General features: G+C 55.3%; 3 protein-coding genes across 6 annotated transcripts in view; 2 read left to right on the forward strand and 1 right to left on the reverse strand.

The window, feature by feature from the left end:
* Window positions 1-1630: 1630 nt before the first annotated feature.
* On the forward strand, window positions 1631-12003 carry BCAS2 (BCAS2 pre-mRNA processing factor). The gene is made up of 7 exons (XM_078869285.1): window positions 1631-2135; window positions 3160-3252; window positions 6817-6887; window positions 7236-7397; window positions 10211-10261; window positions 10632-10712; window positions 11453-12003. The coding sequence occupies exons 1-7, from the start codon at window positions 2061-2063 to the stop codon at window positions 11655-11657; spliced, it is 738 nt and encodes a 245-aa protein (XP_078725411.1). The 5' UTR covers window positions 1631-2060; the 3' UTR covers window positions 11658-12003.
* Window positions 12004-12009: 6 nt separating this feature from the next.
* Window positions 12010-23307, reverse strand: ADO (2-aminoethanethiol dioxygenase). The gene is given in 3 exon segments (XM_078869291.1): window positions 12010-14596; window positions 22670-23247; window positions 23250-23307. Coding segments are annotated over 3 exon segments (1062 nt in total). The 3' UTR covers window positions 12010-14170.
* A 1-nt stretch (window position 23308) lies between these two features.
* Window positions 23309-27585, forward strand: part of LOC144942418 (charged multivesicular body protein 7-like) — a 43398-nt gene continuing 39121 nt past the window's right edge. For 2 of the 4 annotated variants that reach the window (XM_078869290.1, XM_078869287.1), the window contains exons 1-2: window positions 23371-23456; window positions 27126-27308. The gene's annotated coding sequence lies outside the window, so the exon portion shown is untranslated. Of the gene's footprint in view, window positions 23457-27087; window positions 27309-27585 lie in introns of those variants that run through there. The other 2 variants (XM_078869289.1, XM_078869288.1) reach the window with 2 other exon arrangements.

Raw genomic sequence — 27585 nt, forward strand, 5'->3', positions numbered from 1 at the left:
AGGCAGCCCGGGGCCCCACCCCTCAGCGGGGGTTGAGTATAAAGGGGGATGTGTCAGAGGGCTCGGGGCAGAATGTTAAAGCTAAACCAGTGAAGACCGAAGATCGTCTAGCTAGAGCCCTGGACTCCCCTGGGTCGCCGCCCTTGTCAGGGCCGCGCAGGACCGAGCCAGCGGCGTGGTCCCGAGAACCAGAGCTAGTGCTCTGGGACTCCGGGTACCGTAGCCCGACTTACCAGTGTCGGGCCAGACAGCCTCCCCTAGCCCGTTAGTGGAGGACTAGGAGGTAGGTCAGAGATAGCTAGCAGTGTATTCCCAGCTAGCCGGGTGAGGGGGCCGATACCCCCTCCAGTGTTGTATGTCCGCGGTTGTGACAACTGTTGCGGAATAAATACGTGTGCCTCAACCCCGGCGTCCAAGAGTCCTCAACGGTATTACACATAGTAGGCGTGACCAAAAATATCTCCAAAATTATAAACAAATATAAGATCCAAGTCCGATTCAGTACAGTTCATAAAATCCGTGATCTAATCCCATCTGTTAAAGATGTCATTCCTGACTTGCAATACCCTGGAGTCTATAAATTGATTTGCATCTGTGGTGATGGTTACATTGGGGAAACGAAACTTCACGTCTCCGATCGTGTCCGCGAGCATAAGTTAGATCTGAAACATGGCAAAATTGAGTCTTCCGCCATTGCCGATCATTGCTACAACACTGTGGGCTCTCATGGTATTGTCTTTGCCGAGACCAAGGTACTCTGCAAACCTTCTGGCTACCATCAAAGGTTTGTACACGAAGCCATCCAGATATAAAAACACAGACATAACTTCAACCGTGATGATGGGTACAAACTGAGTAATCATTGGAAAGATGTTATTAACCATGTAAAAATAGATTTAACTACACATATTTGTACCATCTTATTTGACAGGTAATATTCTACTTTACCGAGTGTTGAAATCCCTAGCGTTTACCAGTACTTTTATGCTTACTATCAGCTAACACCGGCCACAACCCTGAGCCGATGTGCTCATTTGTTCCCCTTTTAGCCCCGCCACCTCCCGCCACTCCCCGGCAACCACATTCAGATAAGCCCCTTCCCCCCCTCCCCCCTTAACTTGTATTTAAGGGCTTGTCTCTTGGATTTTTCCTCACTTGATACAGTAAATTTAGCTGTGACGGTCCCACCTGATGACGGAGACTTGTGTTGCCTCCGAAACGTCGTGATTTATTATTTTACTTCTATTATAAATTCTATTATTTCTTTATTTATTTTTACTTTTTTACCTACGTGACTTTACCGAAAAAACCTAAGAGTATGAATCTATGCAGTCACGAAAGTTTCAAATCCTGATTTGTTAACCTTTCAAAACTTGCACTCCTATCGTGTTTTATATTGTTTCTTGTTGTAACGTTCTGACCCCGTGCCGCCACTGGACATCTGTCAAAAAGGGCTTTATAGCTCATCGGATTCCTCCAGTGTAAATAAATGATTATGATACTGTATACACTAATCCATGGATTTGCCGTGCAGTATACATGCAACAGTAATGCAATAATAAAAACGTTCTGAAACAAGGCAAAGGAGCTGTCAGGGCCGACTGTTTCTGGCCTTTTTAAGATGTCGAGACGACGAACTCAGCCTTCATTTCGACTCCAAACTTCCCTTAGCAACCGTTGTTAGGGCCCCGTGGGGCTACCCCCTAGCAACCGTTGCTGGGGCCCCCGTGGGCCATCCCATAGCAACGGTTGATGTGGGTCCAGGGGGGTTCCGCCTTGGGAAACAGGAACCGGAAGCCGGAGCCGCCACCTTTAACCCGGAGCCGCTTCTCCGCGCGTGCGAACCGCTCCCGCGTGTTCAGGAATCTCCGTCTCCTCGTCTCCGCGTGTCCCCGCGTGTCTCCGCGTGTCCCCGCGTTATCTCCGCGTCTCTCCGCGTGTCCCCACCTCTCTCCGCGCCTCTCCGCGTGTCCCCGTCTCTCTCCGCGTGTCCCCGTCTCTCTCCGCGTGTCCCCGTCTCTCTCCGTGTTATCCCCGCGTGTCTCCCGGGTGTCTCCGTCATGGCGGGGGAGGTGGTGGTGGACGCGCTGCCCTACTTCGACCAGGGCTACGACGCGCCGGGTGTCCGCGAGGCGGTGAGGTTGGGGGGGGTGTGACGTGTCTGGTGTGAGGTGTGCAGTGAGTATTGACGCGGTGTGTAGTGTGGGTGGAGAGTTTTGACGCGGTGTGGTGTGTGTGGTAAGTATTGATGTCGTGTGTGTGTGTGCGGTGCGTGTGGCGAGTATTGACGTGGTGTGTGTGTGGTGAGTATTGATGTCGTGATTGTGCGGTGTGTGTGGTGAGTATTTATGTCGTGTGTGTGTGCGGTGTGTGTGCGGTGCGTGTGGCGAGTATTGACGTGGTGTGTGTGTGGTGAGTATTGATGTCGTGTGTGTGTGGTGTGTGTGGTGAGTATTGCCGTGGTGTGTGTGTGGTGTGTGCGGTGAGTATTGACGCGGGGAGTATGTGGTGTGTGTGGTGAGTATTGATGTCGTGTGTGGGTGGTGAGTATTGATGTCGTGTGTGTATGGTGAGTATTGATGTGGTGCGTGTGCGGTGCGTGTGGTGAGTATTGATGTGGGTGCGGTTCGTGTGGTGAGTATTGATGTGGTGCGTGTGCGGTGTGTATGGTGAGTATTGACGTGGTGTGTGTGCGGTGTGTGTGGTGAGTATTGACGCGGTGTGTGTGGCGAGTATGGAGGTGGTGTGTGCGGTGAGTATTGACGTGGTGTGTGTGGTGTGCGGTGTGTGTGGTGAGTATTGACGTGGTGTGTGTGTGTGGTGAGTATTGACGTGGTGTGTGTGCGGTGTGTGTGGTGAGTATTGACGCGGTGTGTGTGGCGAGTATGGAGGTGGTGTGTGCGGTGAGTATTGACGTGGTGTGTGTGGTGTGCGGTGTGTGTGGTGAGTATTGACGTGGTGTGTGTGTGGTGAATATTGACGTGGAATGTGTGCGGCGTGTGCGGTGTGTGGTGAGTATTAACGTGGTGTGCGTGGTGTGTGTGGTTAGTATTGACGTGGTGTGTGTGGTATGGACGTGGTGTGTGTGCGGTGTTCGGTGAGTATTGACGTGCGTTGTGTGTGGCGAGTATTGATGCGGTGTGTGCGGTTCTGTCGCAGGCCGCTGCGCTCGTGGAGGAGGAGACGCGGCGATACCGCCCGACCAAGAACTACCTGAGCTGCCTCCCCCCTCCTGAGCTGAGCGCATTCGAGGTGATACCTCCAATGACCACACCTCACCACCAACCCCTCTCCACACCTCAGCACTCACCGCACACACCTCGCCTCGCCACACCTCAGCACTCACCGCTAGTCCTCACTGTGTGTCACCGTGCTCACCACACTCACAACACTACACTCAGGTCACCACACAACACAATGCCAAGCAGACTCAGAAGTCAGTTACCAGAGTAAATCACCGATTGAGCTCTACCGCTCTTTTTCAAGGGTGACTCGGCCAGCAGACAGACCCGACAGCAGCAAGTGTTGCAAATTAATAAATAAACATCTCAAATACTAAAAAGATACAAATAAAGTAATTATAACAAGATGTTACAAATCACTTCCAGTAGTCCCTCTGTTAACGTTTTTAATCCGTTCCATGAAAACTACTGTTAACTGAAATAACTGGTAATCGAATTAACATATAAGTTGAAAAATAAGTAAAAATCACTGAGTCTGCAAGAGAGCTGTTTCCACTGCCAAAAAATAAAACATAATTTAAGCAAAGCCAGTAAAAGTTTAAACGCTCATAAATAGGTGTCGCTTATTGGCTGAGAGCATGCCTCAGCCCCACTTACGAGTGCTCGGATTGGCCGAAATTGACGCCGGTGCATAACGTAAACATACCGTGAGTCAATATTTTAACGTCAGTTGAAACCATGGGAGGTCCTATGGGAGACGAAATGTTCACCGAAAAACCATTAACCGAAACCGTATTCATTTTAAATGTAATATCACCTCCGCTGAAGGGGGTATCAAACATTGTACACTAAAATAAAATGTAAGACAATAATGTTTAAGTAAAAGCCATGAGAAAATAGTGAGGCTTACACTCCCTTATAAACACCGCCAGTAAGGCATTCCAGATCCTTGGGGTAACCGATGCCACTGATCACCGAGGGACGACTGTGTTCATTCCAGTGACGTGCAGTGAGGTCAATGGCTGGGGAGGCACTGGCTCGTGTCAGAGCCAGATTCACACACTGAGGGGGGCGTGTCTTCACTGAGGGGGGCGTGGCCTCACTGAGGGGGGCGTGTTAGACACTTCCCCCTCAGTGAGGCAGATGTGAGAGCTGCCTCACCTGGTGCTTTTTCATTGCAGTTTCACGACGAGACCAGCGAGCCTAATTTTCTTTATACACATATACATGAAATAAGTTACCTGGAGTATGGAAGGCAAGGACATGAAATGAAGGGGTCTACAAACATTACATTGGTGACATACTGAGATAGTAACAGGCACGCGCTTATTGCGCGCGCTCCATCCAGTTACTGAGGGGTTGCGCAATCAGAGGGGAGGCTGAGCTCGTCGCTGCCTCACCTCTCATCTCTTCCTGTATTTGCAGTGGAGCTCCGTAAATTTGGCGATTTTGACTATAAAAATGATTGGAATCGTACAGAAATTTTAATTGGAGTATGACAGGTGAGGCTCTGCCTCCCCTGCCTCCCCTGACCGCACGTCCCTGAACGTATTCTTTGGTTCTATTGGTAAAGTCACGTAGATAGAAAAATAATAATAAAGTGAATAAAAAATAAAAATAACACTAATGTAGACTGTCGGCTGGTTCTTAATCGGAGTGAGTGTACTGGCAGTCTATAATGTAGACTGTAGCCTGGTTATTACGTTTGGTGAGTGTACCATCAGTCTATAATGTAGACTGTAGCAATGGTTATTAAGCTGGGTGAGTGTACTGGCAGTCTATAATGTAGACTGTAGCCTGGTTCTTAACCTCGGTGAGCGTACTGGCAGTCTATAATGTAGACTTAATCTTGGTTCTTTCAGTAATAAAAAATAAAATAAACATAAAAAAACCACGACATTCCAACGTTGGGCCAACATTGGTATAGGCTGTAACCATTGGGGTAGCCACCTGCCCGGGTTTGATCCACACAGTCCGGAAAAGTGGAATTGTTGTTCGTGCAGCAGTAATTGATTTGTAATGGGATTTGGTACCTGTTTTGTGTTGTACAGCATTACATTGTGTCGGACTGGATTACAGGATACTGCAGTTTTGATAGACCTGGGTTGAGAACCATGTCCGGGTTTGGTCTACAGTTGTCAAGGTGGTAGACTAACTAACCCGTGAGACCAGCGAGCCTAAATATCTTTATACACATATACGTGAAATAAGTTACCTGGAGTATGGAAGGCGAGGACATGAAATGAAGGGGTCTACAAACATTACATTGGTGACATACTGAGATAGTAACAGGCACGCGCTTATTGCGCGCGGTCCATCCAGTTACTGAGGGGTTGCGCAATCAGAGGGGAGGCTGAGCTCGTCGCTGCCTCACCTCTCGCCTCTTCCTGTATTTTCAGCGGAGCTCTGCAAATTTGGCGATTTTGACTATAAAAATGATTGGAATCGTACAGAAATGACATTTATGACACAGATCAGTGGAAAAATCTGCATATTTATTTTATTTATTCTTTTTTTTTAGTAACAACTATTTTCATTGAAGTATGACAGGTGAGGCTCTGCCTCCCCTGACCGCACGTCCCTGGTCCATTCACACTTGTTTGTATTGTGGTGATCCCGAGAGAAGACACCAGTTGTTTCCAACACTTTAGAGCAGCAGCTACATGAAACACTTTTGAGTGTCTTCTTCCTTGTACGCGCAGCGTGATGTCTGTCGTGGTTATGGCACCTGCTGTGCTTCTGTCAGCGAGCCTTCGATACTTCACATGACCTCAAAGTGCACCTAGCCTGGCCCGGGCACCGTGGTAACGTCACCGCCACTTAACGACGATTGTTGTATGGTATATGATGTGTTTGAACATTCCACGTAGCTACCCGCAGTTGTTCCCTGCTGTTTCTGGAGGAACCCCAAGGGAGGGGGCAGGGGAGTTCAGTCTTCTGGCACCGCTAAACTAGGTTCAGCCAAGAGATGTGAAAGGTGCCGCCCCCCCTGAGGCCACATGCACAAGCTTGGTTTGATCCTTTGGTCGTTTAGTTGAAGGCGGAGGGGTTACCAGACCCTCACACACGTCCAGAGCCACTGTTGGCCTTACCATCAGCCCCACCGAAACAAAGCACCTGCTTGTCATGCCATACAAGGCTTTTGGGTCTTTGTCCCCGTTCTCTATGCGTTGAAGGAACATCTGTGCCATTTTGAAACATTCAGGCTGGCCTGTCTACGGTCCATCTTGGTTTCAATCGGACTGAATTGGGTAATGAGCTAACAGATTCTTGAAAGATCTGAACATCATCCATCAGTGAGTTCCTCCAGCAGGCGAGGTTGCGTTGGCTGGGTAATGTAGCCTACATGCCCAGCCACCACATGTCCAAGCGGATTCTGATTGGCCAGATAGAGGGGCACTAATCGAGCATGGCACGGGCTAGAAAAAGAGATGGGCTGATGCGGTACTGGAGGATGTAGAGCTGAGTAGAATTGCCGATGACTAGTACCAGCAGTGTCAAGATTGCCCTCTGTGGAGGAGGCTCGTGAAGGATGGTACTGGACATTTGAAGGCAGTCACCCTCCAGCAACAGCAGAGGGCAGAGGAGTGACGCTCACTAGCGGTGGTGTGTTGTGGTGTGTGATGGCGAGTAGACGGAGATCATGCGTAATGAGTTCGAGCGTCTGGCTGCCCGACAACCCATGGAGCTTCTGAGCATGAAGAGGTGACTTCATAAACGCCATCATCAACGCCATCATCAACGCTATCATCAACGCCATCATCAACACCACCATCGTCAACAACACCATCACAGTACCATTATCATCACCATAACCACCATCATCATCATGACCGTCATCATTATCATCATCATCATCGCCTTCATCACCACCACCATCAACACTGTAACCACCATCTCTTTGTGTCCCCATGTATCCGCGCTTCCCCCCACGTGTCCCTGTGTGTGTTCCCGCACGTGTATATCCTGCGTGTCCTTGCGCGTGTCCCCACTTATCCCAACGTGTCCCCACGTGTCTTCCCACACGTCCCCGTTTGCCCCCGCGTGTTCCAGGTACGAGCTGCCCCAGCCCCTGGCGGGCCAGCGGAACGACGTGTCGGCGTGGCAGGACAGCGTCGCCAACTCGTGCGCACAGCTGGAGCACCAGGCCGAGCGCATCCTCAACCTCACGCTGCTCGGCTCGCACGGCACAAACGCGTGGCGCGCGCACACGCAGTACGCTCACAGTGCATGTACACAGTATACGGGACACACGCAGTACGCTCACAGTGCATGTACACAGTATACGGGACACACGCAGTACGCTCACAGTGCATGTACACAGTATACGGGACACACGCAGTACGCTCACAGTGCATGTACACAGTATACGGGAAACACGCAGTACGCTCACAGTGCATGTACACAGTATACAGGACACACGCAGTACGCTCACAGTACACATACACAGTATACGGGACACACGCAGTACGCTCACAGTGCATGTACACAGTATACGGGACACACGCAGTACGCTCAGTGCACGTACACAGTATACGGGACACACGCAGTACGCTCACAGTGCACGTACACAGTATACGGGACACACGTAGTACGCTCACAGTGCACGTACACAGTATACGGGACACACGCAGTACGCTCACAGTGCACGTACACAGTATACGGGACACACGCAGTACGCTCACAGTGCACTTACACAGTATACGGGACACACGCAGTACGCTCACAGTGCACTTACACAGTATACGGGACACACGAAGTACACTCACAGTGCACGTACACAGTATACGGGACACACGCAGTACGCTCACAGTGCACGTACACAGTATACGGGACACACGCAGTACGCTCAGTGCACGTACACAGTATACGGGACACACGCAGTACGCTCACAGTGCACGTACACAGTATACGGGACAGACGCAGTACGCTCACAGTGCATGTACACAGTATACGGGACACACGCAGTACGCTCAGTGCACGTACACAGTATACGGGACACACGCAGTACGCTCACAGTGCACGTACACAGTATACGGGACACACGTAGTACGCTCACAGTGCACGTACACAGTATACGGGACACACGCAGTACGCTCACAGTGCACGTACACAGTATACGGGACACACGCAGTACGCTCACAGTGCACTTACACAGTATACGGGACACACGCAGTACGCTCACAGTGCACTTACACAGTATACGGGACACACGAAGTACACTCACAGTGCACGTACACAGTATACGGGACACACGCAGTACGCTCACAGTGCACGTACACAGTATACGGGACACACGCAGTACGCTCAGTGCACGTACACAGTATACGGGACACACGCAGTACGCTCACAGTGCACGTACACAGTATACGGGACAGACGCAGTACGCTCACAGTGCACGTACACAGTATACGGGACACACGCAGTACGCTCACAGTGCACGTACACAGTATACGGGACACACGCAGTACGCTCACAGTGCACGTACACAGTATACGGGACACACGAAGTACACTCACAGTGCACGTACACAGTATACGGGACACACGCAGTACGCTCACAGTGCACGTACACAGTATACGGGACACACGCAGTACGCTCACAGTGCACGTACACAGTATACGGGACACACGCAGTACGCTCAGTGCACGTACACAGTATACGGGACACACGCAGTACGCTCACAGTGCATGTGCACAGTATACGGGACACACGCAGTACGCTCACAGTGCATGTACACAGTATACGGGACACACGCAGTACGCTCACAATGCACGTACACAGTATACGGGACACACGCAGTACGCTCACAGTGCACGTACACAGTATAAGGGACACACGCAGTACGCTCAGTGCATGTACACAGTATACGGGACACACGCAGTACGCTCACAGTGCATGTACACAGTATACGGGACACACGCAGTACGCTCACAGTGCACGTACACAGTATACGGGATACACGCAGTACGCTCACAGTGCATGTACACAGTATACGGGACACGCAGTACGCTCACAGTGCACGTACACAGTATACGGGATACACGCAGTACGCTCACAGTGCATGTACACAGTATACGGGACACGCAGTACGCTCACAGTGCACGTACACAGTATACGGGATACACGCAGTACGCTCACAGTGCATGTACACAGTATACGGGACACACGCAGTACGTTCACAGTGCACGTACACAGTATACGGGACACACGCAGTACGCTCAGTGCATGTACACAGTATACGGGACACACGCAGTACGCTCACAGTGCACGTACACAGTATACGGGACACACGCAGTACGCTCACAGTGCATGTACACAGTATACGGGACACACGCAGTACGCTCACAGTGCACGTACACAGTATACGGGACACACGCAGTACGCTTACAGTGCATGTACACAGTATACGGGACACACGCAGTACGCTCACAGTGCACGTACACAGTATACGGGACACACGCAGTACGCTCACAGTGCATGTACACAGTATACGGGACACACGCAGTACGCTCACAGTGCACGTACACAGTATACGGGACACACGCAGTACGCTCAGTGCATGTACACAGTATACGGGACACGCAGTTCGTATTAATTACACAGTATGACTGCAGTACACATACACAGTAAGCATGGCACCAACACGTGGCGCGCACACGCAATATGTGTGCAGTACACATACACAGTATGCACGCAGTACGCACACGGCACCAACGCATAGTGCGCACACAGTACGCACACAGTACGCATGCAGTATATAAACTGGACATGCACGCAGTATACACACACGCATTACTAAGTACACACATAAGATACACAGTATATAAATGCAGTACGCAGTACACACGGCCCCAACGTGTAGCACACTCATGCAGTATACGCAGCACTCGCGTAGTACGCACGTGCAGTACAGAACGAGGTGTGTGGTGTGTGTACACGGTCTGGTATGTGTACAAAGGGTGTGACTGGGATGTGACTTGGGTGTGCAGTGCGTGGTACATGCTGGGGTGTCTGGTGTGTTTTAGGTTTCTGTCTCAAATGGCTGAGCAAGCACAGAAGGAGCTGCAGAAACTGAGGTCAGTAGTTAGGGTAACATATTTACATCGCGTGTGTTTACACCTGTGTGTGTAGGTAGCGGATAGTGCTGCAGCAGGTAGTGCGCTGCGCTACGAACCCGACGACCCGAGTTCGATTCTCACTCACTCTCGATTATCTGAATCGGTCCTGGGCCTTCCCTAAATTGACTTGGCCTCAGATGAGTACCTGGTGCGATGTGTAAACATTTCCACTGGGGAGACAAAGGTGGCCGAGCGTGGTGCTGGTCACCCATCCCTTTGTGTGCCGTGTCCTTGATAGGTACTCGTGAACAGCACTTGCCCCAACAGTCAGTGTAGGCTACACGGGGGATCTTTGACTGTGTGTTCATGAACCCATGTGTGTGAGCAGGAAGGACATCCAGGACATAAACTGGCAACGCAAGAGCGAGCAGCTGAGCACCGGGGTGGAGCTACGGAGGATGGAGACACAGTACAACTTGCCCATCACCACACCCTCACCACAACTCGCCATACCCTCACCACACCCACACCAAAAGCCATCCTTACCCACACCTCACACATCTGGTGGTTGTTCTTGAGGTGGTTGTGCCGTGGCTTCTAGTGGTTCGTGCTAAGTGGTTTATTGTTGTTGCCGACAGTTCATGTGGTCACTGGCGGAGCCAGTTGGGGGGAGGTGGGGTGGCATGTTGCCCCCCGAATGATCCGATCGAAATTATAGATTTCGATCGGATCATTGGGGTTTATTAGTAATAAATCGGCATTTTGCGACCCCCACTGTCACTGTGTAGCATATTACGTGCCAGGGACTCTATGAGATGATAGGACAGTAGTCGAGTCCATAATTGGCAATAAGTAACGGCAAAGCAGTTATAAGTGACTCAGAATTGTGCGCAGTTGCGTATACAGGGCACGACTTTACTGAAGGCATTCACCTTCAGCGAGCGCGATGCCGATCACACCCCGCGGTTCGAATTCGACCCTCGATCGATGGCTGCGCCATCGCCGCACACGCGTCGAATAAAAAGCAAGGGACAAGTCCTTACTAACAACTCCTCTATCATTTTTCATTGCTGGAGGGGTTGTCCCCCCTACCTGAAAATCCTGGCTCCGCTATTGGTTGTGGTGGTTGTTGCTGATGATGGTGGTTACTGATGGTGGTTGTAGTGGTTACTGATGGTGATTGTTGCTGATGGTGTTGTGGTGGTGCAGGTGGGCGACCCTGGTGAGCAAGAATTATGAGATTGAGCGAGCGGTGCTGCAGCTTGAGGCGGAGGTCGCCTCGCTCAAACAAAAACAACCACAACAAGCACCGCAACAAGCACCGCAACAAGCACCGCAACAAGCACCGCAACAAGCACCGCAGCCAGCACCGCAACCACAAGGCGAGGAGGAAGAGGAGAAGATGGCACCCTGACCCCTTCATGACAACCACGCTCATACACCATGGCAACCAAGCAACACCCACACACGACCCACTGTGTCTGTGATAACCATGCAACACCCTGTCACCGTGGCACGTGCACAACACCGAGATGTCACTGTGACCAGACAAAGTGCACACACCCTGTTGTCACCATAATAATCGCACATCACCTCGATGTCTCCATGACAACCACACAACACCCACATACCGTTGTCACTGTGGCAACCACGCAACACCCCAAAATTACCGCACAGCCACACATCAACCATCATGGGGCGGTCCCCCCCCCCCTTGCCATCACGCCGTCACCGCACCAGAATAAACACTGTGACACTCATCGAGTTCTCTCCAGATTTTATTGTGGTCGCGGTCGGCATCAAACGTGTCTCTGGTCACGGCCACCATGAACCTCCAACCAATGTCCGACGTTTCTTTGTGCATGTTGGGAGCTCGACGAGACATGGGGGACGCGGCCGTCCGCTTGGCGCAAGTTTGGGCATCCAGTCGCCACGCACATCACCTTCCCCGGCAAGGTCACGCTGATGTGCGAGTGTTTGGCTAGCAGAGAACCGTAGCAGCAGTCGCCATTCCCCACCAAGTAGCAGTGACATCACCATAGCGGTTGTGCCAGGCTAGGTGTACCTTGAGGCTACCAAAGTATTGAGGGCTCGGTGGTAGGTCTCCAGACAGTCCTGGGTGCCATGGGTTGACAGATGACTGGCAGGTGTGCCCTACTGCGCCAACTTGCTGAGTTTTATCCGCCTGGCGTGTCACTCGTTGTGAGCGTTGCTTGTCTGTCCTCCACTGTTCTTGGAGGGCGACTGCTTCCAACTCCCCAGTAGCGTCATTCAGGAACCTGCTCCACAGAGGCTGATCTTGAGACTACTGGTACCAGTCATCGGCAAATCCATTCAACTGTATATCCTCCAGTACCGCATCAGCCCCCTCATCTGGCCAAACAAGCTATTTGGGCATGTGGTGGCTGGGCATGGAGGCTACGTGACCCAGCCAAGGCAGCCTTGCCTGCCGGAGGAGCTCACTGACGGGACTGTCCAGATCTTTCAAGGATCTGTGAACTCGCACAATCCAGTGTGCTTAAACCCAGGATAGATCATAAGCAGGTCAGCCTGAATGTTTATAACCGGCACAGATGTTCATTCAAAGGGATCCATGTTTTGCAACCATAGAGAGGGGAGGGCATAACTGTCTGAGAAGACCTACAGCTAAGTGTGGAGTGATAGACCAGGTTGATTCCACACAGTGTTACACAGCTGATGAAAAGAGAATGTCGCTCAACGGATGTGTAGCAAGATCTCTGCTGCAAAACCAGAATTAGTCATAAGCACACTGTGTATGAAAACGTTTCCACAACTGCCCCATCATGGGGAGTGGAGTAGGTGGAGTGTTTGACGAAACAAAATACCCAGGAAGGTGCTTTGTTGGGCTGATGGCAATGCCCCCCACCTTTTAGTAGCACGCTCCAGGTTCAGCAGCAGAGCGTCCAACTCCAACAAGTCAATCGCAATTACCAGTTCATCAGCATACATTACATTGTTGATTACACCTGGGCATCGATCAGCCTCCCATTGTATCTGTACCTGATGGAAATTCCTCTGGTACAGCCATGTAAAGCGTCTGGAACTATTTGGTCACAGATGTTAAATAGTGTACACAGCCATACTCACACTTATCAAAGACCCCCAAAGTATTTAACTCGCTGTTGGGGCAAGTGCTGTTAGGAGAGCACCCATTAAGGCCAGCATGGCACACGAGGAGGTGGGTGTCCCGGCTGCCTTTGTCTTCTCAGTGGTGTTGTTTATACACCGCACCAGGTACTCATTTAATGACGAGTTGACCTAGGGGAGGCCCAGGACTGGTTAAAATATTTGCCACTCATTCGTCATGAGCGGGAATTAAACTCTGGTCACCGGGTTCATAGTGCAGTGTGCAAACCAGTCCCACCACTCCCCACACCTCGCACACTAATTTATGTACATTTACAGAGATATAAATAAGTGCTAATTAATTACAAGGGCAATAATGATAAGGAAATGGTTTCGGGTTAATTCAAAATATATTTGTCACACTTGATTATTCTGATTCATGTGTGTTTAGTTATAGATCTGTAGATTCTATACGACATTCTGCAAGTGTATTACAATTTGGAAGCATTGATTCAGTTCAAGCAGACTGGACCGGTTTCGACATGCAGTGTCTCATCAGCAGAGCCAGGCTCGCTTGAACCAATGCTGGTGATCTGCCGGATGTTTATAGGCACGGACCCTCTTTGTTAGACGTGGGCCCTATTTCTACGCAGAACACTGTAGTACACACAGTGATAACTATTGATTCCTTTACCTTGCAGATTAACTTCACTGTCGATTCTTCACTCGGCCAATGGCAACTGAAAAATCACTACATCTAACCTTAACTCATTATCACCATCGTCGCCATCTCACAGAGTCCTCTCACTGCCGATCCTCGGCAAGTGATCCTCGGTGAGCCTAGATGACCGACGGGCCCGGATAATCCTGCGACCCGCACCAAAACTCAGCTGGCTGCGGAATCTCCAGCAACCAGCAGGACTCCCCTACATCATCCTCATCACCACCACCACCATGGTCGTCGTCGTTGCTGCCATCATCACGGTGGTGGAGCGGCGCGGTGGACTGCGGGGGGAGGAGGCCGCGCCCCGGCGTGGCAGTGGCCGGCACGAGCGGGCGGTAGTAGTGGCAGTCGCGGCCCGTGTCCGGGGAGTAGGGGGGCGCCAGGATGTCGAGGAAGGCGGCCGGGCCACCGACGGCGTCCACGCGGTGCAGGTTGCCACGGTGTGGCGTGAGCAGGCGGCAGGGCGCCAGCGCGGAGAGGCGCTGCTGCCCGCGGTAGCGCGACGCTCGCACGAGGGGCCGCTGCCATGCGCGCAGCGGCGGCTGTGGGGGGGGGGGGGCACAGCGCGAAATGTGAAGTCTCAACGAGTCACAGCACCGCACAGAGGATGTCACCCATTGCCATTAGCTTCAATGCTGCACTTTGTTTGTTTTCTGTTGTCATCGTGGTGGCCCGGGTCACCCTTGCGAATGCGACTCCTGTCCTGGTTTCTCGAATTCTCACCGGGTTACACAGCGCGGATTTGAATGAAAGTCACCGTTGACCAAGACACCGATCACGCGCTTATGGGTCTCTGTGCGAGTCTGCGTCTCAAAACTCTGGGGCTCCATCATTCTCAGGCAGCATGCCGGGTACCTACCACGAATCGTCCCGTGGCTCACTTACACACTCACCTCCCTCCCTCCCCAACTCACCCACTCACCTCCCTCACCCACTCACCTCCCACCAACTTCCCTCACCCATTCACCTCCCTCCCTCACCACTCACCTCCCTCACCACTCACCTCCCTCACCACTCACCTCCCTCCCTCACCACTCACCTCCCTCACCACTCACCTCCCTCACCCACTCACTCACCTCCCTCCCTCCCTCACCCACTCACTCCCCTCCCTCACTCACTCACCACTCACCTCCCTCACCACTCACCTCCCCCACCACTCACCTCCCTCACCCCTCACCTCCCTCCCTCACCACTCACCTCCCTCGCTCACCACTCACCTCCCTCCCTCACCACTCACCTCCCTCACCACTCACCTCCCTCACCACTCTCCTCCCTCCCTCACCACTCACCTCCCTCCCTCACCCACTCACTCACCTCCCTCCCTCACCCACTCACTCACCTCCCTCCCTCACCACTCACCTCCCTCACCACTCACCACTCACCTCCCTCCCTACTCACCTCCCTCACCACTCACCTCCCTCCCTCACCACTCACCTCCCTCACCACTCACCTCCCTCCCTCACCACTCACCTCCCTCCCTCACCACTCACCTCCCTCACCACTCACCTCCCTCACCACTCACCTCCCTCCCTCACCACTCACCTCCCTCGCTCACCACTCACCTCCCTCACCACTCACCTCCCTCCCTCACCACTCACCTCCCTCCCTCACCACTCACCTCCCTCACCACTCGCCTCCCTCACCACTCACCTCCCTCCCTCACCACTCACCTCCCTCCCTCACCACTCACCTCCCTCACCACTCACCTCCCTCACCACTCACCTCCCTCCCTCACCACTCACCACTCACCTCCCTCACCACTCACCTCCCTCACCACTCACCTCCCTCACCACTCACCTCCCTCACCACTCACCTCCCTCACCACTCACCTCCTCACCACTCACCTCCCTCCCTCACCACTCACCTCCCTCCCTCACCCACTCACTCACCTCCCTCCGTCCCTCCCTCACCACTCACCTCCCTCACTCACCACTCACCTCCCTCACCACTCACCTCCCTCACCACTCACCTCCCTCACCACTCACCTCCCTCCCTCACCACTCACCTCCCTCCCTCACCACTCACCTCCCTCACCACTCACCTCCCTCCCTCACCACTCACCTCCCTCACCACTCACCTCCCTCACCACTCACCTCCCTCCTCACCACTCACCTCCCTCCCTCACCACTCACCTCCCTCCCTCACCACTCACCTCCCTCACCACTCACCTCCCTCACCACTCACCTCCCTCACCACTCACCTCCCTCACTCACCTCCCTCACTCACCTCCCTCACTCACCTCCCTCACCACTCACCTCCCTCACCACTCACCTCCCTCCCTCACCACTCACCTCGCTCACCACTCACCTCCCTCACCACTCACCTCCCTCACCACTCACCTCCCTCACCACTCACCTCCTCACCACTCACCTCCCGCTCACCTCCCTCTCCCGCTCACCTCCCTCACCACTCACCTCCCTCCCTCACCACTCACCTCCCTCCCTCACCACTCACCTCCCTCACCACTCACCTCCCTCCCTCACCCACTCACTCACCTCCCTCCCTCACACCACTCACCTCCCTCACTCACCACTCACCTCCCTCACCACTCACCTCCCTCACCACTCACCTCCCTCACCACTCACCTCCCTCCCTCACCACTCACCTCCCTCACCACTCACCTCCCTCACCACTCACCTCCCCTCACCACTCACCTCCCTCCCTCACCACTCACCTCCCTCACCACTCACCTCCCTCCCTCACCACTCACCTCCCTCCCTCACCACTCACCTCCCTCACCACTCACCTCCCTCCCTCACCACTCACCTCCCTCCCTCACCACTCACCTCCCTCACCACTCACCTCCCTCCCTCACCACTCACCTCCCTCACCACTCACCTCTCTCCCTCACCACTCACCTCCCTCACCACTCACCTCCCTCACTCACCTCCCTCACCACTCACCTCCCTCACCACTCACCTCCCTCCCTCACCACTCACCTCCCTCACCACTCACCTCCCTCACCACTCACCTCGCTCACCACTCACCTCCCTCACCACTCACCTCCCTCACCACTCACCTCCCTCACCACTCACCTCCCGCTCACCTCCCTCTCCCGCTCACCTCCCTCACCACTCACCTCCCTCCCTCACCACTCACCTCCCTCCCTCACCACTCACCTTCCTCACCACTCACCTCCCTCCCTCACCACTCACCTCCCTCCCTCACCACTCACCTCCCTCACCACTCACCTCCCTCACCACTCACCTCCCTCACCACTCACCTCCCTCCCTCACCACTCACCTCCCTCCCTCACCACTCACCTCCCTCACCACTCACCTCCCTCCCTCACCACTCACCTCCCTCACCACTCACCTCCCTCCCTCACCACTCACCTCCCTCACCACTCACCTCCCTCCCTCACCACTCACCTCCCTCCCTCACCACTCACCTCCCTCACCACTCACCTCCCTCACCACTCACCTCCCTCACCACTCACCTCCCTCACCACTCACCTCCCTCCCTCACCACTCACCTCCCTCCCTCACCACTCACCTCCCTCACCACTCACCTCCCTCCCTCACCACTCACCTCCCTCCCTCACCACTCACCTCCCTCACCACTCGCCTCCCTCACCACTCACCTCCCTCCCTCACCACTCACCTCCCTCCCTCACCACTCACCTCCCTCACCACTCACCTCCCTCACCACTCACCTCCCTCCCTCACCACTCACCTCCCTCACCACTCACCTCCCTCACCACTCACCTCCCTCACTCACCACTCACCTCCCTCACCACTCACCTCCCTCACCACTCACCTCCCTCACCACTCACCTCCCTCCCTCACCACTCACCTCCCTCCCTCACCCACTCACTCACCTCCCTCCGTCCCTCCCTCACCACTCACCTCCCTCACTCACCACTCACCTCCCTCACCACTCACCTCCCTCACCACTCACCTCCCTCACCACTCACCTCCCTCCCTCACCACTCACCTCCCTCCCTCACCACTCACCTCCCTCACCACTCACCTCCCTCCCTCACCACTCACCTCCCTCACCACTCACCTCCCTCACCACTCACTTCCTCCCTCACCACTCACCTCCCTCCCTCACCACTCACCTCCCTCCCTCACCACTCACCTCCCTCACCACTCACCTCCCTCAACACTCACCTCCCTCACCACTCACCTCCCTCCCTCACCACTCACCTCCCTCACCACTCACCTCCCTCACTCACCTCCCTCACTCACCTCCCTCACTCACCTCCCTCACCACTCACCTCCCTCACCACTCACCTCCCTCCCTCACCACTCACCTCGCTCACCACTCACCTCCCTCACCACTCACCTCCCTCACCACTCACCTCCCTCACCACTCACCTCCCTCACCACTCACCTCCCGCTCACCTCCCTCTCCCGCTCACCTCCCTCACCACTCACCTCCCTCCCTCACCACTCACCTCCCTCACCACTCACCTCCCTCCCTCACCACTCACCTCCCTCACCACTCACCTCCCTCACCACTCACCTCCCTCCCTCACCACTCACCTCCCTCCCTCACCCACTCACTCACCTCCCTCCCTCACCACTCACCTCCCTCACTCACCACTCACCTCCCTCACCACTCACCTCCCTCACCACTCACCTCCCTCACCACTCACCTCCCTCCCTCACCACTCACCTCCCTCACCACTCACCTCCCTCACCACTCACCTCCCTCACCACTCACCTCCCTCCCTCACCACTCACCTCCCTCACCACTCACCTCCCTCCCTCACCACTCACCTCCCTCCCTCACCACTCACCTCCCTCACCACTCACCTCCCTCCCTCACCACTCACCTCCCTCCCTCACCACTCACCTCCCTCACCACTCACCTCCCTCCCTCACTCACTCACCTCCCTCACCACTCACCTCTCTCCCTCACCACTCACCTCCCTCACCACTCACCTCCCTCACTCACCACTCACCTCCCTCACCACTCACCTCCCTCACCACTCACCTCCCTCCCTCACCACTCACCTCCCTCACCACTCACCTCCCTCACCACTCACCTCGCTCACCACTCACCTCCCTCACCACTCACCTCCCTCACCACTCACCTCCCTCACCACTCACCTCCCGCTCACCTCCCTCTCCCGCTCACCTCCCTCACCACTCACCTCCCTCCCTCACCACTCACCTCCCTCCCTCACCACTCACCTTCCTCACCACTCACCTCCCTCCCTCACCACTCACCTCCCTCCCTCACCACTCACCTCCCTCACCACTCACCTCCCTCACCACTCACCTCCCTCACCACTCACCTCCCTCCCTCACCACTCACCTCCCTCCCTCACCACTCACCTCCCTCACCACTCACCTCCCTCCCTCACCACTCACCTCCCTCACCACTCACCTCCCTCCCTCACCACTCACCTCCCTCACCACTCACCTCCCTCCCTCACCACTCACCTCCCTCACCACTCACCTCCCTCCCCACTCACCTCCCTCACCACTCACCTCCCTCCCTCACCACTCACCTCCCTCACCACTCACCTCGCTCACCACTCACCTCCCTCACCACTCACCTCCCTCACCACTCACCTCCCTCACCACTCACCTCCCGCTCACCTCCCTCTCCTGCTCACCTCCCTCACCACTCACCTCCCTCCCTCACCACTCACCTCCCTCCCTCACCACTCACCTCCCTCACCACTCACCTCCCTCCCTCACCACTCACCTCCCTCCCTCACCACTCACCTCCCTCACCACTCACCTCCCTCACCACTCACCTCCCTCCCTCACCACTCACCTCCCTCCCTCACCCACTCACTCACCTCCCTCCCTCCCTCACCACTCACCTCCCTCACTCACCACTCACCTCCCTCACCACTCACCTCCCTCACCACTCACCTCCCTCACCACTCACCTCCCTCACCACTCACCTCCCTCACCACTCACCTCCCTCCCTCACCACTCACCTCCCTCCCTCACCACTCACCTCCCTCCCTCACCACTCACCTCCCTCCCTCACCACTCACCACTCACCTCCCTCCCCCACCACTCACCTCCCTCACCACTCACCTCCCTCACCACTCACCTCCCTCACCACTCACCTCCCTCACTCACCACTCACCTCCCTCACCACTCACCTCCCTCACCACTCACCTCCCTCGCTCACCACTCACCTCCCTCACCACTCACCTCCCTCACCACTCACCTCCCTCCCTCACCACTCACCTCCCTCACCACTCACCTCCCTCACCACTCACCTCCCTCACCACTCACCTCCCTCACCACCCACCTCCCTCACCACTCACCTCCCTCCCTCACCACTCACCTCCCTCACCACTCACCTCCCTCACTCACCTCCCTCACCACTCACCTCCCTCCCTCACCACTCACCTCCCTCCCTCACCACTCACCTCGCTCACCACTCACCTCCCTCACCACTCACCTCCCTCACCACTCACCTCCCGCTCACCTCCCTCTCCCGCTCACCTCCCTCACCACTCACCTCCCTCCCTCACCACTCACCTCCCTCACCACTCACCTCCCTCCCTCACCACTCACCTCCCTCCCTCACCACTCACCTCCCTCACCACTCACCTCCCTCACCACTCACCTCCCTCCCTCACCACTCACCTCCCTCCCTCACCCACTCACTCACCTCCCTCCCTCCTCACCACTCACCTCCCTCACTCACCACTCACCTCCCTCACCACTCACCTCCCTCACCACTCACCTCCCTCACCACTCACCTCCCTCCCTCACCACTCACCTCCCTCACCACTCACCTCCCTCACCACTCACCTCCCTCCCTCACCACTCACCTCCCTCACCACTCACCTCCCTCCCTCACCACTCACCTCCCTCCCTCACCACTCACCTCCCTCACCACTCACCTCCCTCACCACTCACCTCCCTCCCTCCCTCACCACTCACCTCCCTCACCACTCACCTCCCTCCCTCACCACTCACCTCCCTCACCACTCACCTCCCTCCCTCACCACTCACCTCCCTCACCACTCACCTCCCTCACTCACCCACTCACCTCCCTCACCACTCACCTCCCTCACCACTCACCTCCCTCACCACTCACCTCCCTCACCACTCACCTCGCTCACCACTCACCTCCCTCACCACTCACCTCCCTCACCACTCACCTCCCGCTCACCTCCCTCTCCCGCTCACCTCCCTCACCACTCACCTCCCTCCCTCACCACTCACCTCCCTCCCTCACCACTCACCTTCCTCACCACTCACCTCCCTCCCTCACCACTCACCTCCCTCCCTCACCACTCACCTCCCTCACCACTCACCTCCCTCCCTCACCACTCACCTCCCTCCCTCACCACTCACCTCCCTCACCACTCACCTCCCTCCCTCACCACTCACCTCCCTCACCACTCACCTCCCTCACCACTCACCTCCCTCCCTCACCACTCACCTCCCTCACCACTCACCTCCCTCCCCACTCACCTCCCTCACCACTCACCTCCCTCCCTCACCACTCACCTCCCTCACCACTCACCTCCCTCACCACTCACCTCGCTCACCACTCACCTCCCTCACCACTCACCTCCCTCACCACTCACCTCCCTCACCACTCACCTCCCGCTCACCTCCCTCTCCCGCTCACCTCCCTCACCACTCACCTCCCTCCCTCACCACTCACCTCCCTCCCTCACCACTCACCTCCCTCAACACTCACCTCCCTCACCACTCACCTCCCTCCCTCACCACTCACCTCCCTCCCTCACCACTCACCTCCCTCACCACTCACCTCCCTCACCACTCACCTCCCTCCCTCACCACTCACCTCCCTCCCTCACCACTCACCTCCCTCCCTCACCCACTCACTCACCTCCCTCCCTCCCTCACCACTCACCTCCCTCACTCACCACTCACCTCCCTCACCACTCACCTCCCTCACCACTCACCTCCCTCACCACTCACCTCCCTCCCTCACCACTCACCTCCCTCCCTCACCACTCACCTCCCTCCCTCACCACTCACCTCCCTCCCTCACCACTCACCTCCCTCACCACTCACCTCCCTCACCACTCACCTCCCTCCCTCACCACTCACCTCCCTCCCTCACCCACTCACTCACCTCCCTCACCACTCACCTCCCTCACTCACCACTCACCTCCCTCACCACTCACCTCCCTCACCACTCACCTCCCTCACCACTCACCTCCCTCACCACTCACCTCCCTCCCTCACCACTCACCTCCCTCCCTCACCACTCACCTCCCTCCCTCACCACTCACCTCCCTCCCTCACCACTCACCTCCCTCACCACTCACCTCCCTCACCACTCACCACTCACCTCCCTCCCCCACCACTCACCTCCCTCACCACTCACCTCCCTCCCTCACCACTCACCTCCCTCACCACTCACCTCCCTCACCACTCACCACTCACCTCCCTCCCCCACCACTCACCTCCCTCCCTACTCACCTCCCTCACCACTCACCTCCCTTACCACTCACCTCCCTCCCTCACCCCGCCCTGTGATCCCCTCCCCACTGCCGCTCAACCCCTCAACTCGAGGACCCCGGGAGGACCCCGGGAGGACCCCATCCACAGCCTCCAGCACTGCCCGCGGGCCCCCTCTGCGAGCCGCCCCGCGGGGGGCCGGCGGGGCCCCCTTTGTCTTCCCCCCGCGCCCCGCGCGGTCGTCACCTTGAACTCGGGTGGCGCGGGGTCCGCGGCGGCGCGGCTCCCCGCGGGCTCCCGACGGGGCCCCCGGTCCCACTCGCTGAGCCGCAGCTCCCCGTAGAGGACCTTGAGCAGGCCGTGCATGCCCGGGTGGTCGTGCAGCGGGATCGAGGCCCCCGCCCGCAGCACGAAGATCCCCATGGAGAAGTGGACCCCCTCGGCGATCTCCATGTAGCTCACGGGGGGTGGCCCGAACCCCCCGGACATCGAGTACCCGCCGCCGTCGTCCTCATCCTCATCGACTCCGTCTCCTCCCTTCCCGGGCGCCACGTTCACGTCCTCGGGCCGCACCGCGTCCAGGAGGGCGCGCAGGGCCGCGAGGTTCTCGGCGAAGGCCGCGGGGTCCGAGCCCCGGGCCGCCGCCGCCCCCCCCGAGGGTTTGCTGAAGGTTCTCAGCGCCTGCCGGAAGATCCCCTTCACCGCGCTGCCCGCCATGGCCGCCACGACTCCCAACTCCTCCTCCTCCTCGCCGCCGCCTCCTCCTCCTCGCCGCCTGCTGCTGCTGCCCGCCATGCGAGCTGCAGGACGGGGTCGGCTGGGGGGGGGGGCGTGTGACCCCCGTGTCGCCATGTTGGGTAGGGAGACAACAGCGCTCGTGCCATGCCGGCGGGTGCACAGAGCACCCGGCGTGGCACAGAGCACCCGGCGTGGCGGTTGTTGTTGAAGTGGCGTCTCCCTCGCCCAGTGTTCCGGTGGATTTACGTGACCAGTGGGACAACTGGCGAGGTCGCAAGAGTGAGTGGATGGATGGGTGAGTGAGTGAGTTCGTGAGTGAGTTGAGTTGGTGAGTGATTGGGTGGGTTGATGAGTAGGTAGGTGAGTTGAGTTGGTGAGTGATTGGGTGGGTTGATGAGTGGGTAGGTGAGTGGTGTAAATGCTCGAGTGGGTGAGTTTGAGTGGTCGAGTATAGCGAGACGAGAACCCGAGAGAGACAGTGACCCTGCTGCCAGTCGAGGCGTGGTGTTCCCCCTCAAGCCCACTCAACTACAGCACTCAACCGAGTGAGGTTAAAATAAGAATAGGCTTTATATTCTTGGGTTTTTTCGGTAAAGTCACGTAGGTAAAAAATTTAAATTAATAAAAGTAAAAAAAATCACGACGTTTCGGAGGCAACACAAGCTTCCGTCTTCAGGTGGAACCGTCACAGCCCGACAGCTGTATCAAGTAAATGAGAGATTACAAGAGATACCACTCCGTATATATAATGGTTGAGGGGGGTGGCCAGGATCGGCTCACTTTTCATTATTATGGTAAGGTGCGGCTTGAGACTATGAATAGACTACATAACAAATGACTGAGCCTTTATTATGGAGAGGTGCGGTTTGTGACTACGCCTAGCCTACATAACAAAATGCTGCAAATGAGACCGAGCCTCTGCCATGTAGATGGTAAAAGCACAAAAGCAGGTCAGGAAAAAAACAGCCTCCTGCTATGTTGTTTGGTGGGTAAAACTTATTGCAGGAAACCAGTGTGTGAAAAAAGAAGCTAAACCTGGTAAAACAAAACTGGCTGTCTATCAGTAACCTGTAATAGTTGTCTGTCAAATAAGATGGTCCAAATAAGTGTAGTTAAATCTTTTTTTCATGGTTAATCACATCTTTCCAATGATTACTCAGTTTGTAACCATCATCACGGTTGAAATTATGTCTGTGTTTGTATATATTTGTATGGTTTCGTGACAAACCTTTGATGGAAAAAACCTAAGAATATGAATCCTTGCAGTCACCAAAGCTTCAAATCTAGAAAGAATAGACTGTATCCTTTCTGACAATAAAACAGGTGTTAAGATGTTCGAACACCAAATAGATCCCTTTTGCAAGGCATCAAGTGTTAATTAACCACACTAACTTGTGGCAAAACATGAAAACATGCTCTAATAAAAATATAATAGATCACGACTGTTTGATCGCAACACAAGCAATCGTCTTCAGGTGAGAGAGAGAGAAATCTGATGAGACACGGTCTTATATAGGCCTGAGATGGGTGCATCAAGGTCGGTGGGTGGAGCTAGAGATGGTCCAACCACAGATGCTGGGGCAGTGGACACCCAGCCTGTCAATACAAAGACATCCAACCTAGTAATGCAACTCAGAGTCAGTTAACATCGGTAGAAAGGATGGAAACATAGCAAGTTAATACTTTACCTGGTTAATCACGTCCTTCCAATGGTTGCTCAATTTGTACCTATCTTCTCGGTTGAAGTTGTGTCTGTGTTTATATATCTGGATGGCTTCATGAACAAATCTGTGATGATAGCCAGTGGGTTTGCAGAGTACCTTCGTCTTGGATAAATCAATATCGCGTGAGCCCACAGCGTGTACTTAATTCAGCTCATTTGGTTTCTCTAATTAAAGACATCTCACTATCTCCAGGCGATTTGCTTGTTAGTTTCGATGTGGTCTCTCTTTTCACCAAAGTTCTTGTGCCTGACACCATTGCAATCATTCAAGATTTGGTCCAACAAGGACTGAATGCTGATGAACCAACCCTGGTGAACCTATCTACGTGGCTTTACCGACAGACCCAAGAATATGCAGTCCTTACCTATTAACAAATGATAGCTCAACAAAGTGGCGTATCATCATGTGGACACTTATACTGGAAGGAACGAAGTGGACCAGACCACCAATAGATTAATGTGTCCGTCCGTCCATCCGTCTGTCCGATAATGTGTCCGTCTGTCCGACAAGATGGCCGCCCGCTCCCCCTGCGATCTGTGAACTAAACAAGATGGCCGTCGCTTCCAGCTCCTCACGGCGAAACTTTAAACTTCGCTTCAAATTTACTTTACTGAAACGCAGCACGTTTTTTTAACACAGAGACAAGATACATTTATTAACACAGAGACGAGATACATTTAATCGCCTTATTTGTGCACGAAAAGCACGGCGCGAGGCCTAGTGCGGCAGGCTTTGCGAGGCCTACTGCAGAAAAGGCATCGCGAGGCCTACTGCAGAGAAGGCTTCGCGAGGCCTACTGCAGGGAAGGCTTCGCGAGGCCTACTGCAGAGAAGGCTTCGCGAGGCCTAGTGCAGAAGGCTTCGCTAGGTCTACTGCAGAGAAGGCTTCGCGAGGCCTACTGCAGAGAAGGCTTTGCGAGGCCTAGTGCAGAAGGCTTCGCGAGGCTTACTGCAGGAGGCTTCGCGAGGCCTAGTGCAGGAGGCTTCGCGAGGCCTACTGCGACAGGCTTCGCGAGGCCTACTGCGACAGGCTTCGCGAGGCCGTCCGTCTGTCCGACAAGATGGCCGCCCGCTCCCCCTGCGATCCGTGAACTAAATGAACTAAACAAGATGGCCGTCGCATCCGGCGCAGCCAATGACATTGCCTGTTGCAATCCTTGCTCTGTGGGCGTGCGAGTCAGTGGGGAGGGGGGTGTGGACGTCATCGCTCACCCCCCATGCACAAATCATTTTCTTTTTAACTCCTCTATACCCGGTCGATATCCCTGTACCGGTATTAGTATTATTCCTACCAGCCCACCCCGCAGGGTCCTGTTAGCAGCCAAATACCGGCAGAACATCTGGGCAGTTCACCGGTTCAAGATAGGCTGGCTCTGCTGGTGAGAAGTTGAATGTCGAACCCGGTGCAGTTGTGCCGCTGATGAGAGGCACTCCCAGCAGGAAGGATGTGGAGCGGGTGATGGGATGGGTAAAGCATCGCCTGTGTGTGTGAAAACGCGTGCGTGTGATGCAGGTGTTGTCTGCTATTGTCAAATAATAATCTATCCAGGGGAGCCACTCCGTGTGACCCTGTTTCAGGAGGGTCCTGCCGCCGCTACAATAGGGTTTTTATTTGTAAGATGTGCTCAGCTAATTCACGTGGGGTGGATACCCACGCCAAGCGCAGCAGCGATCCATCTCCATACAGATGGAAACAGATGGCAATGAGACCACGGTCTGTACTGCCGTCTCTTGGCGAGCCACGGCAAGGCAGGTTGCGCAACATCTGCGTGTGGTCCACCGACTCCTCGCTTGCATTACACAGGCGTGCATAGCCACCACCCCGCTCGGGATTCATCTCCATGACTCACGAAGAAGGCCCCCAGCCCGAAACGTCACAGTTCCCTCCCTCGCCAAGATGGCGGCGGAGGAGTCGCACTGGTGACGTCACGGGGTGGGCGACCCGCGAGGGGCGGGACAGAGTCACCTCCCGACCCCCCGGGTCGATTAATGGCATCGATCAAGACCCGTGAGCTCGGTTCAGGATTCGCGCCGCTATCGCAATGCGACTGGAACGTTTCCCCCCCCCGCCCAGCGGTGATTAATCGATTCGTGCATCGCTGCGAGATTGACTCCGCTAGGATCGATTCCCGCGGAGTCGGTGCGTGGCGGCTTCCGATCCAATCCCGTCCACACTTTTACCTCGATTACGATTCCATCCGGGGTTTGGAGTCTACCCCCCCCCCCTCTGTGTTGCCGCAGGCGCTGTGGGCGCTGTGGGCGGGAAGGCGCCGCGGGTAGCGGCGTTCCCACACTGACGATTACACGACAAACTGAATCGGATCGCATAAAGCGGATCCGGATCCCTGCGAGAAGGAACCGCGGACCGTGGACTCTGGATCGTGGAGAAAAAGAAGTGATGGTGGTCAAGTCGGTGGTGATGATGTAAGTGGTGGTGTAGGTGGTGATGTAGGCGGTGGTGGTGATGGTGATGATGTAAGTGGCGGTGTAGGTGGTGGTGATGATGTAGGTGGTGATGGTTATGTAGGTGGTGGTGATGTAGGTGGTGGTGGTGGTGATGTAGGTGGTGGTGATGTAGGTGATGGTGATGTAAGTGGTGGTGTAGGTGGTGGTGATGTAGGTGGTGGTAATGTAGGTGGTGATGTAGGTGGTGGTGATGTAGGTGGTAATGTAGGTGGTGGTAGTGATGTAGGTGGTGGTG

This window comes from Lampetra fluviatilis, chromosome 27, assembly GCF_964198595.1.
Source record: "Lampetra fluviatilis chromosome 27, kcLamFluv1.1, whole genome shotgun sequence".
In the NCBI taxonomy this organism is placed as follows: Eukaryota; Metazoa; Chordata; class Hyperoartia; order Petromyzontiformes; family Petromyzontidae; genus Lampetra; species Lampetra fluviatilis.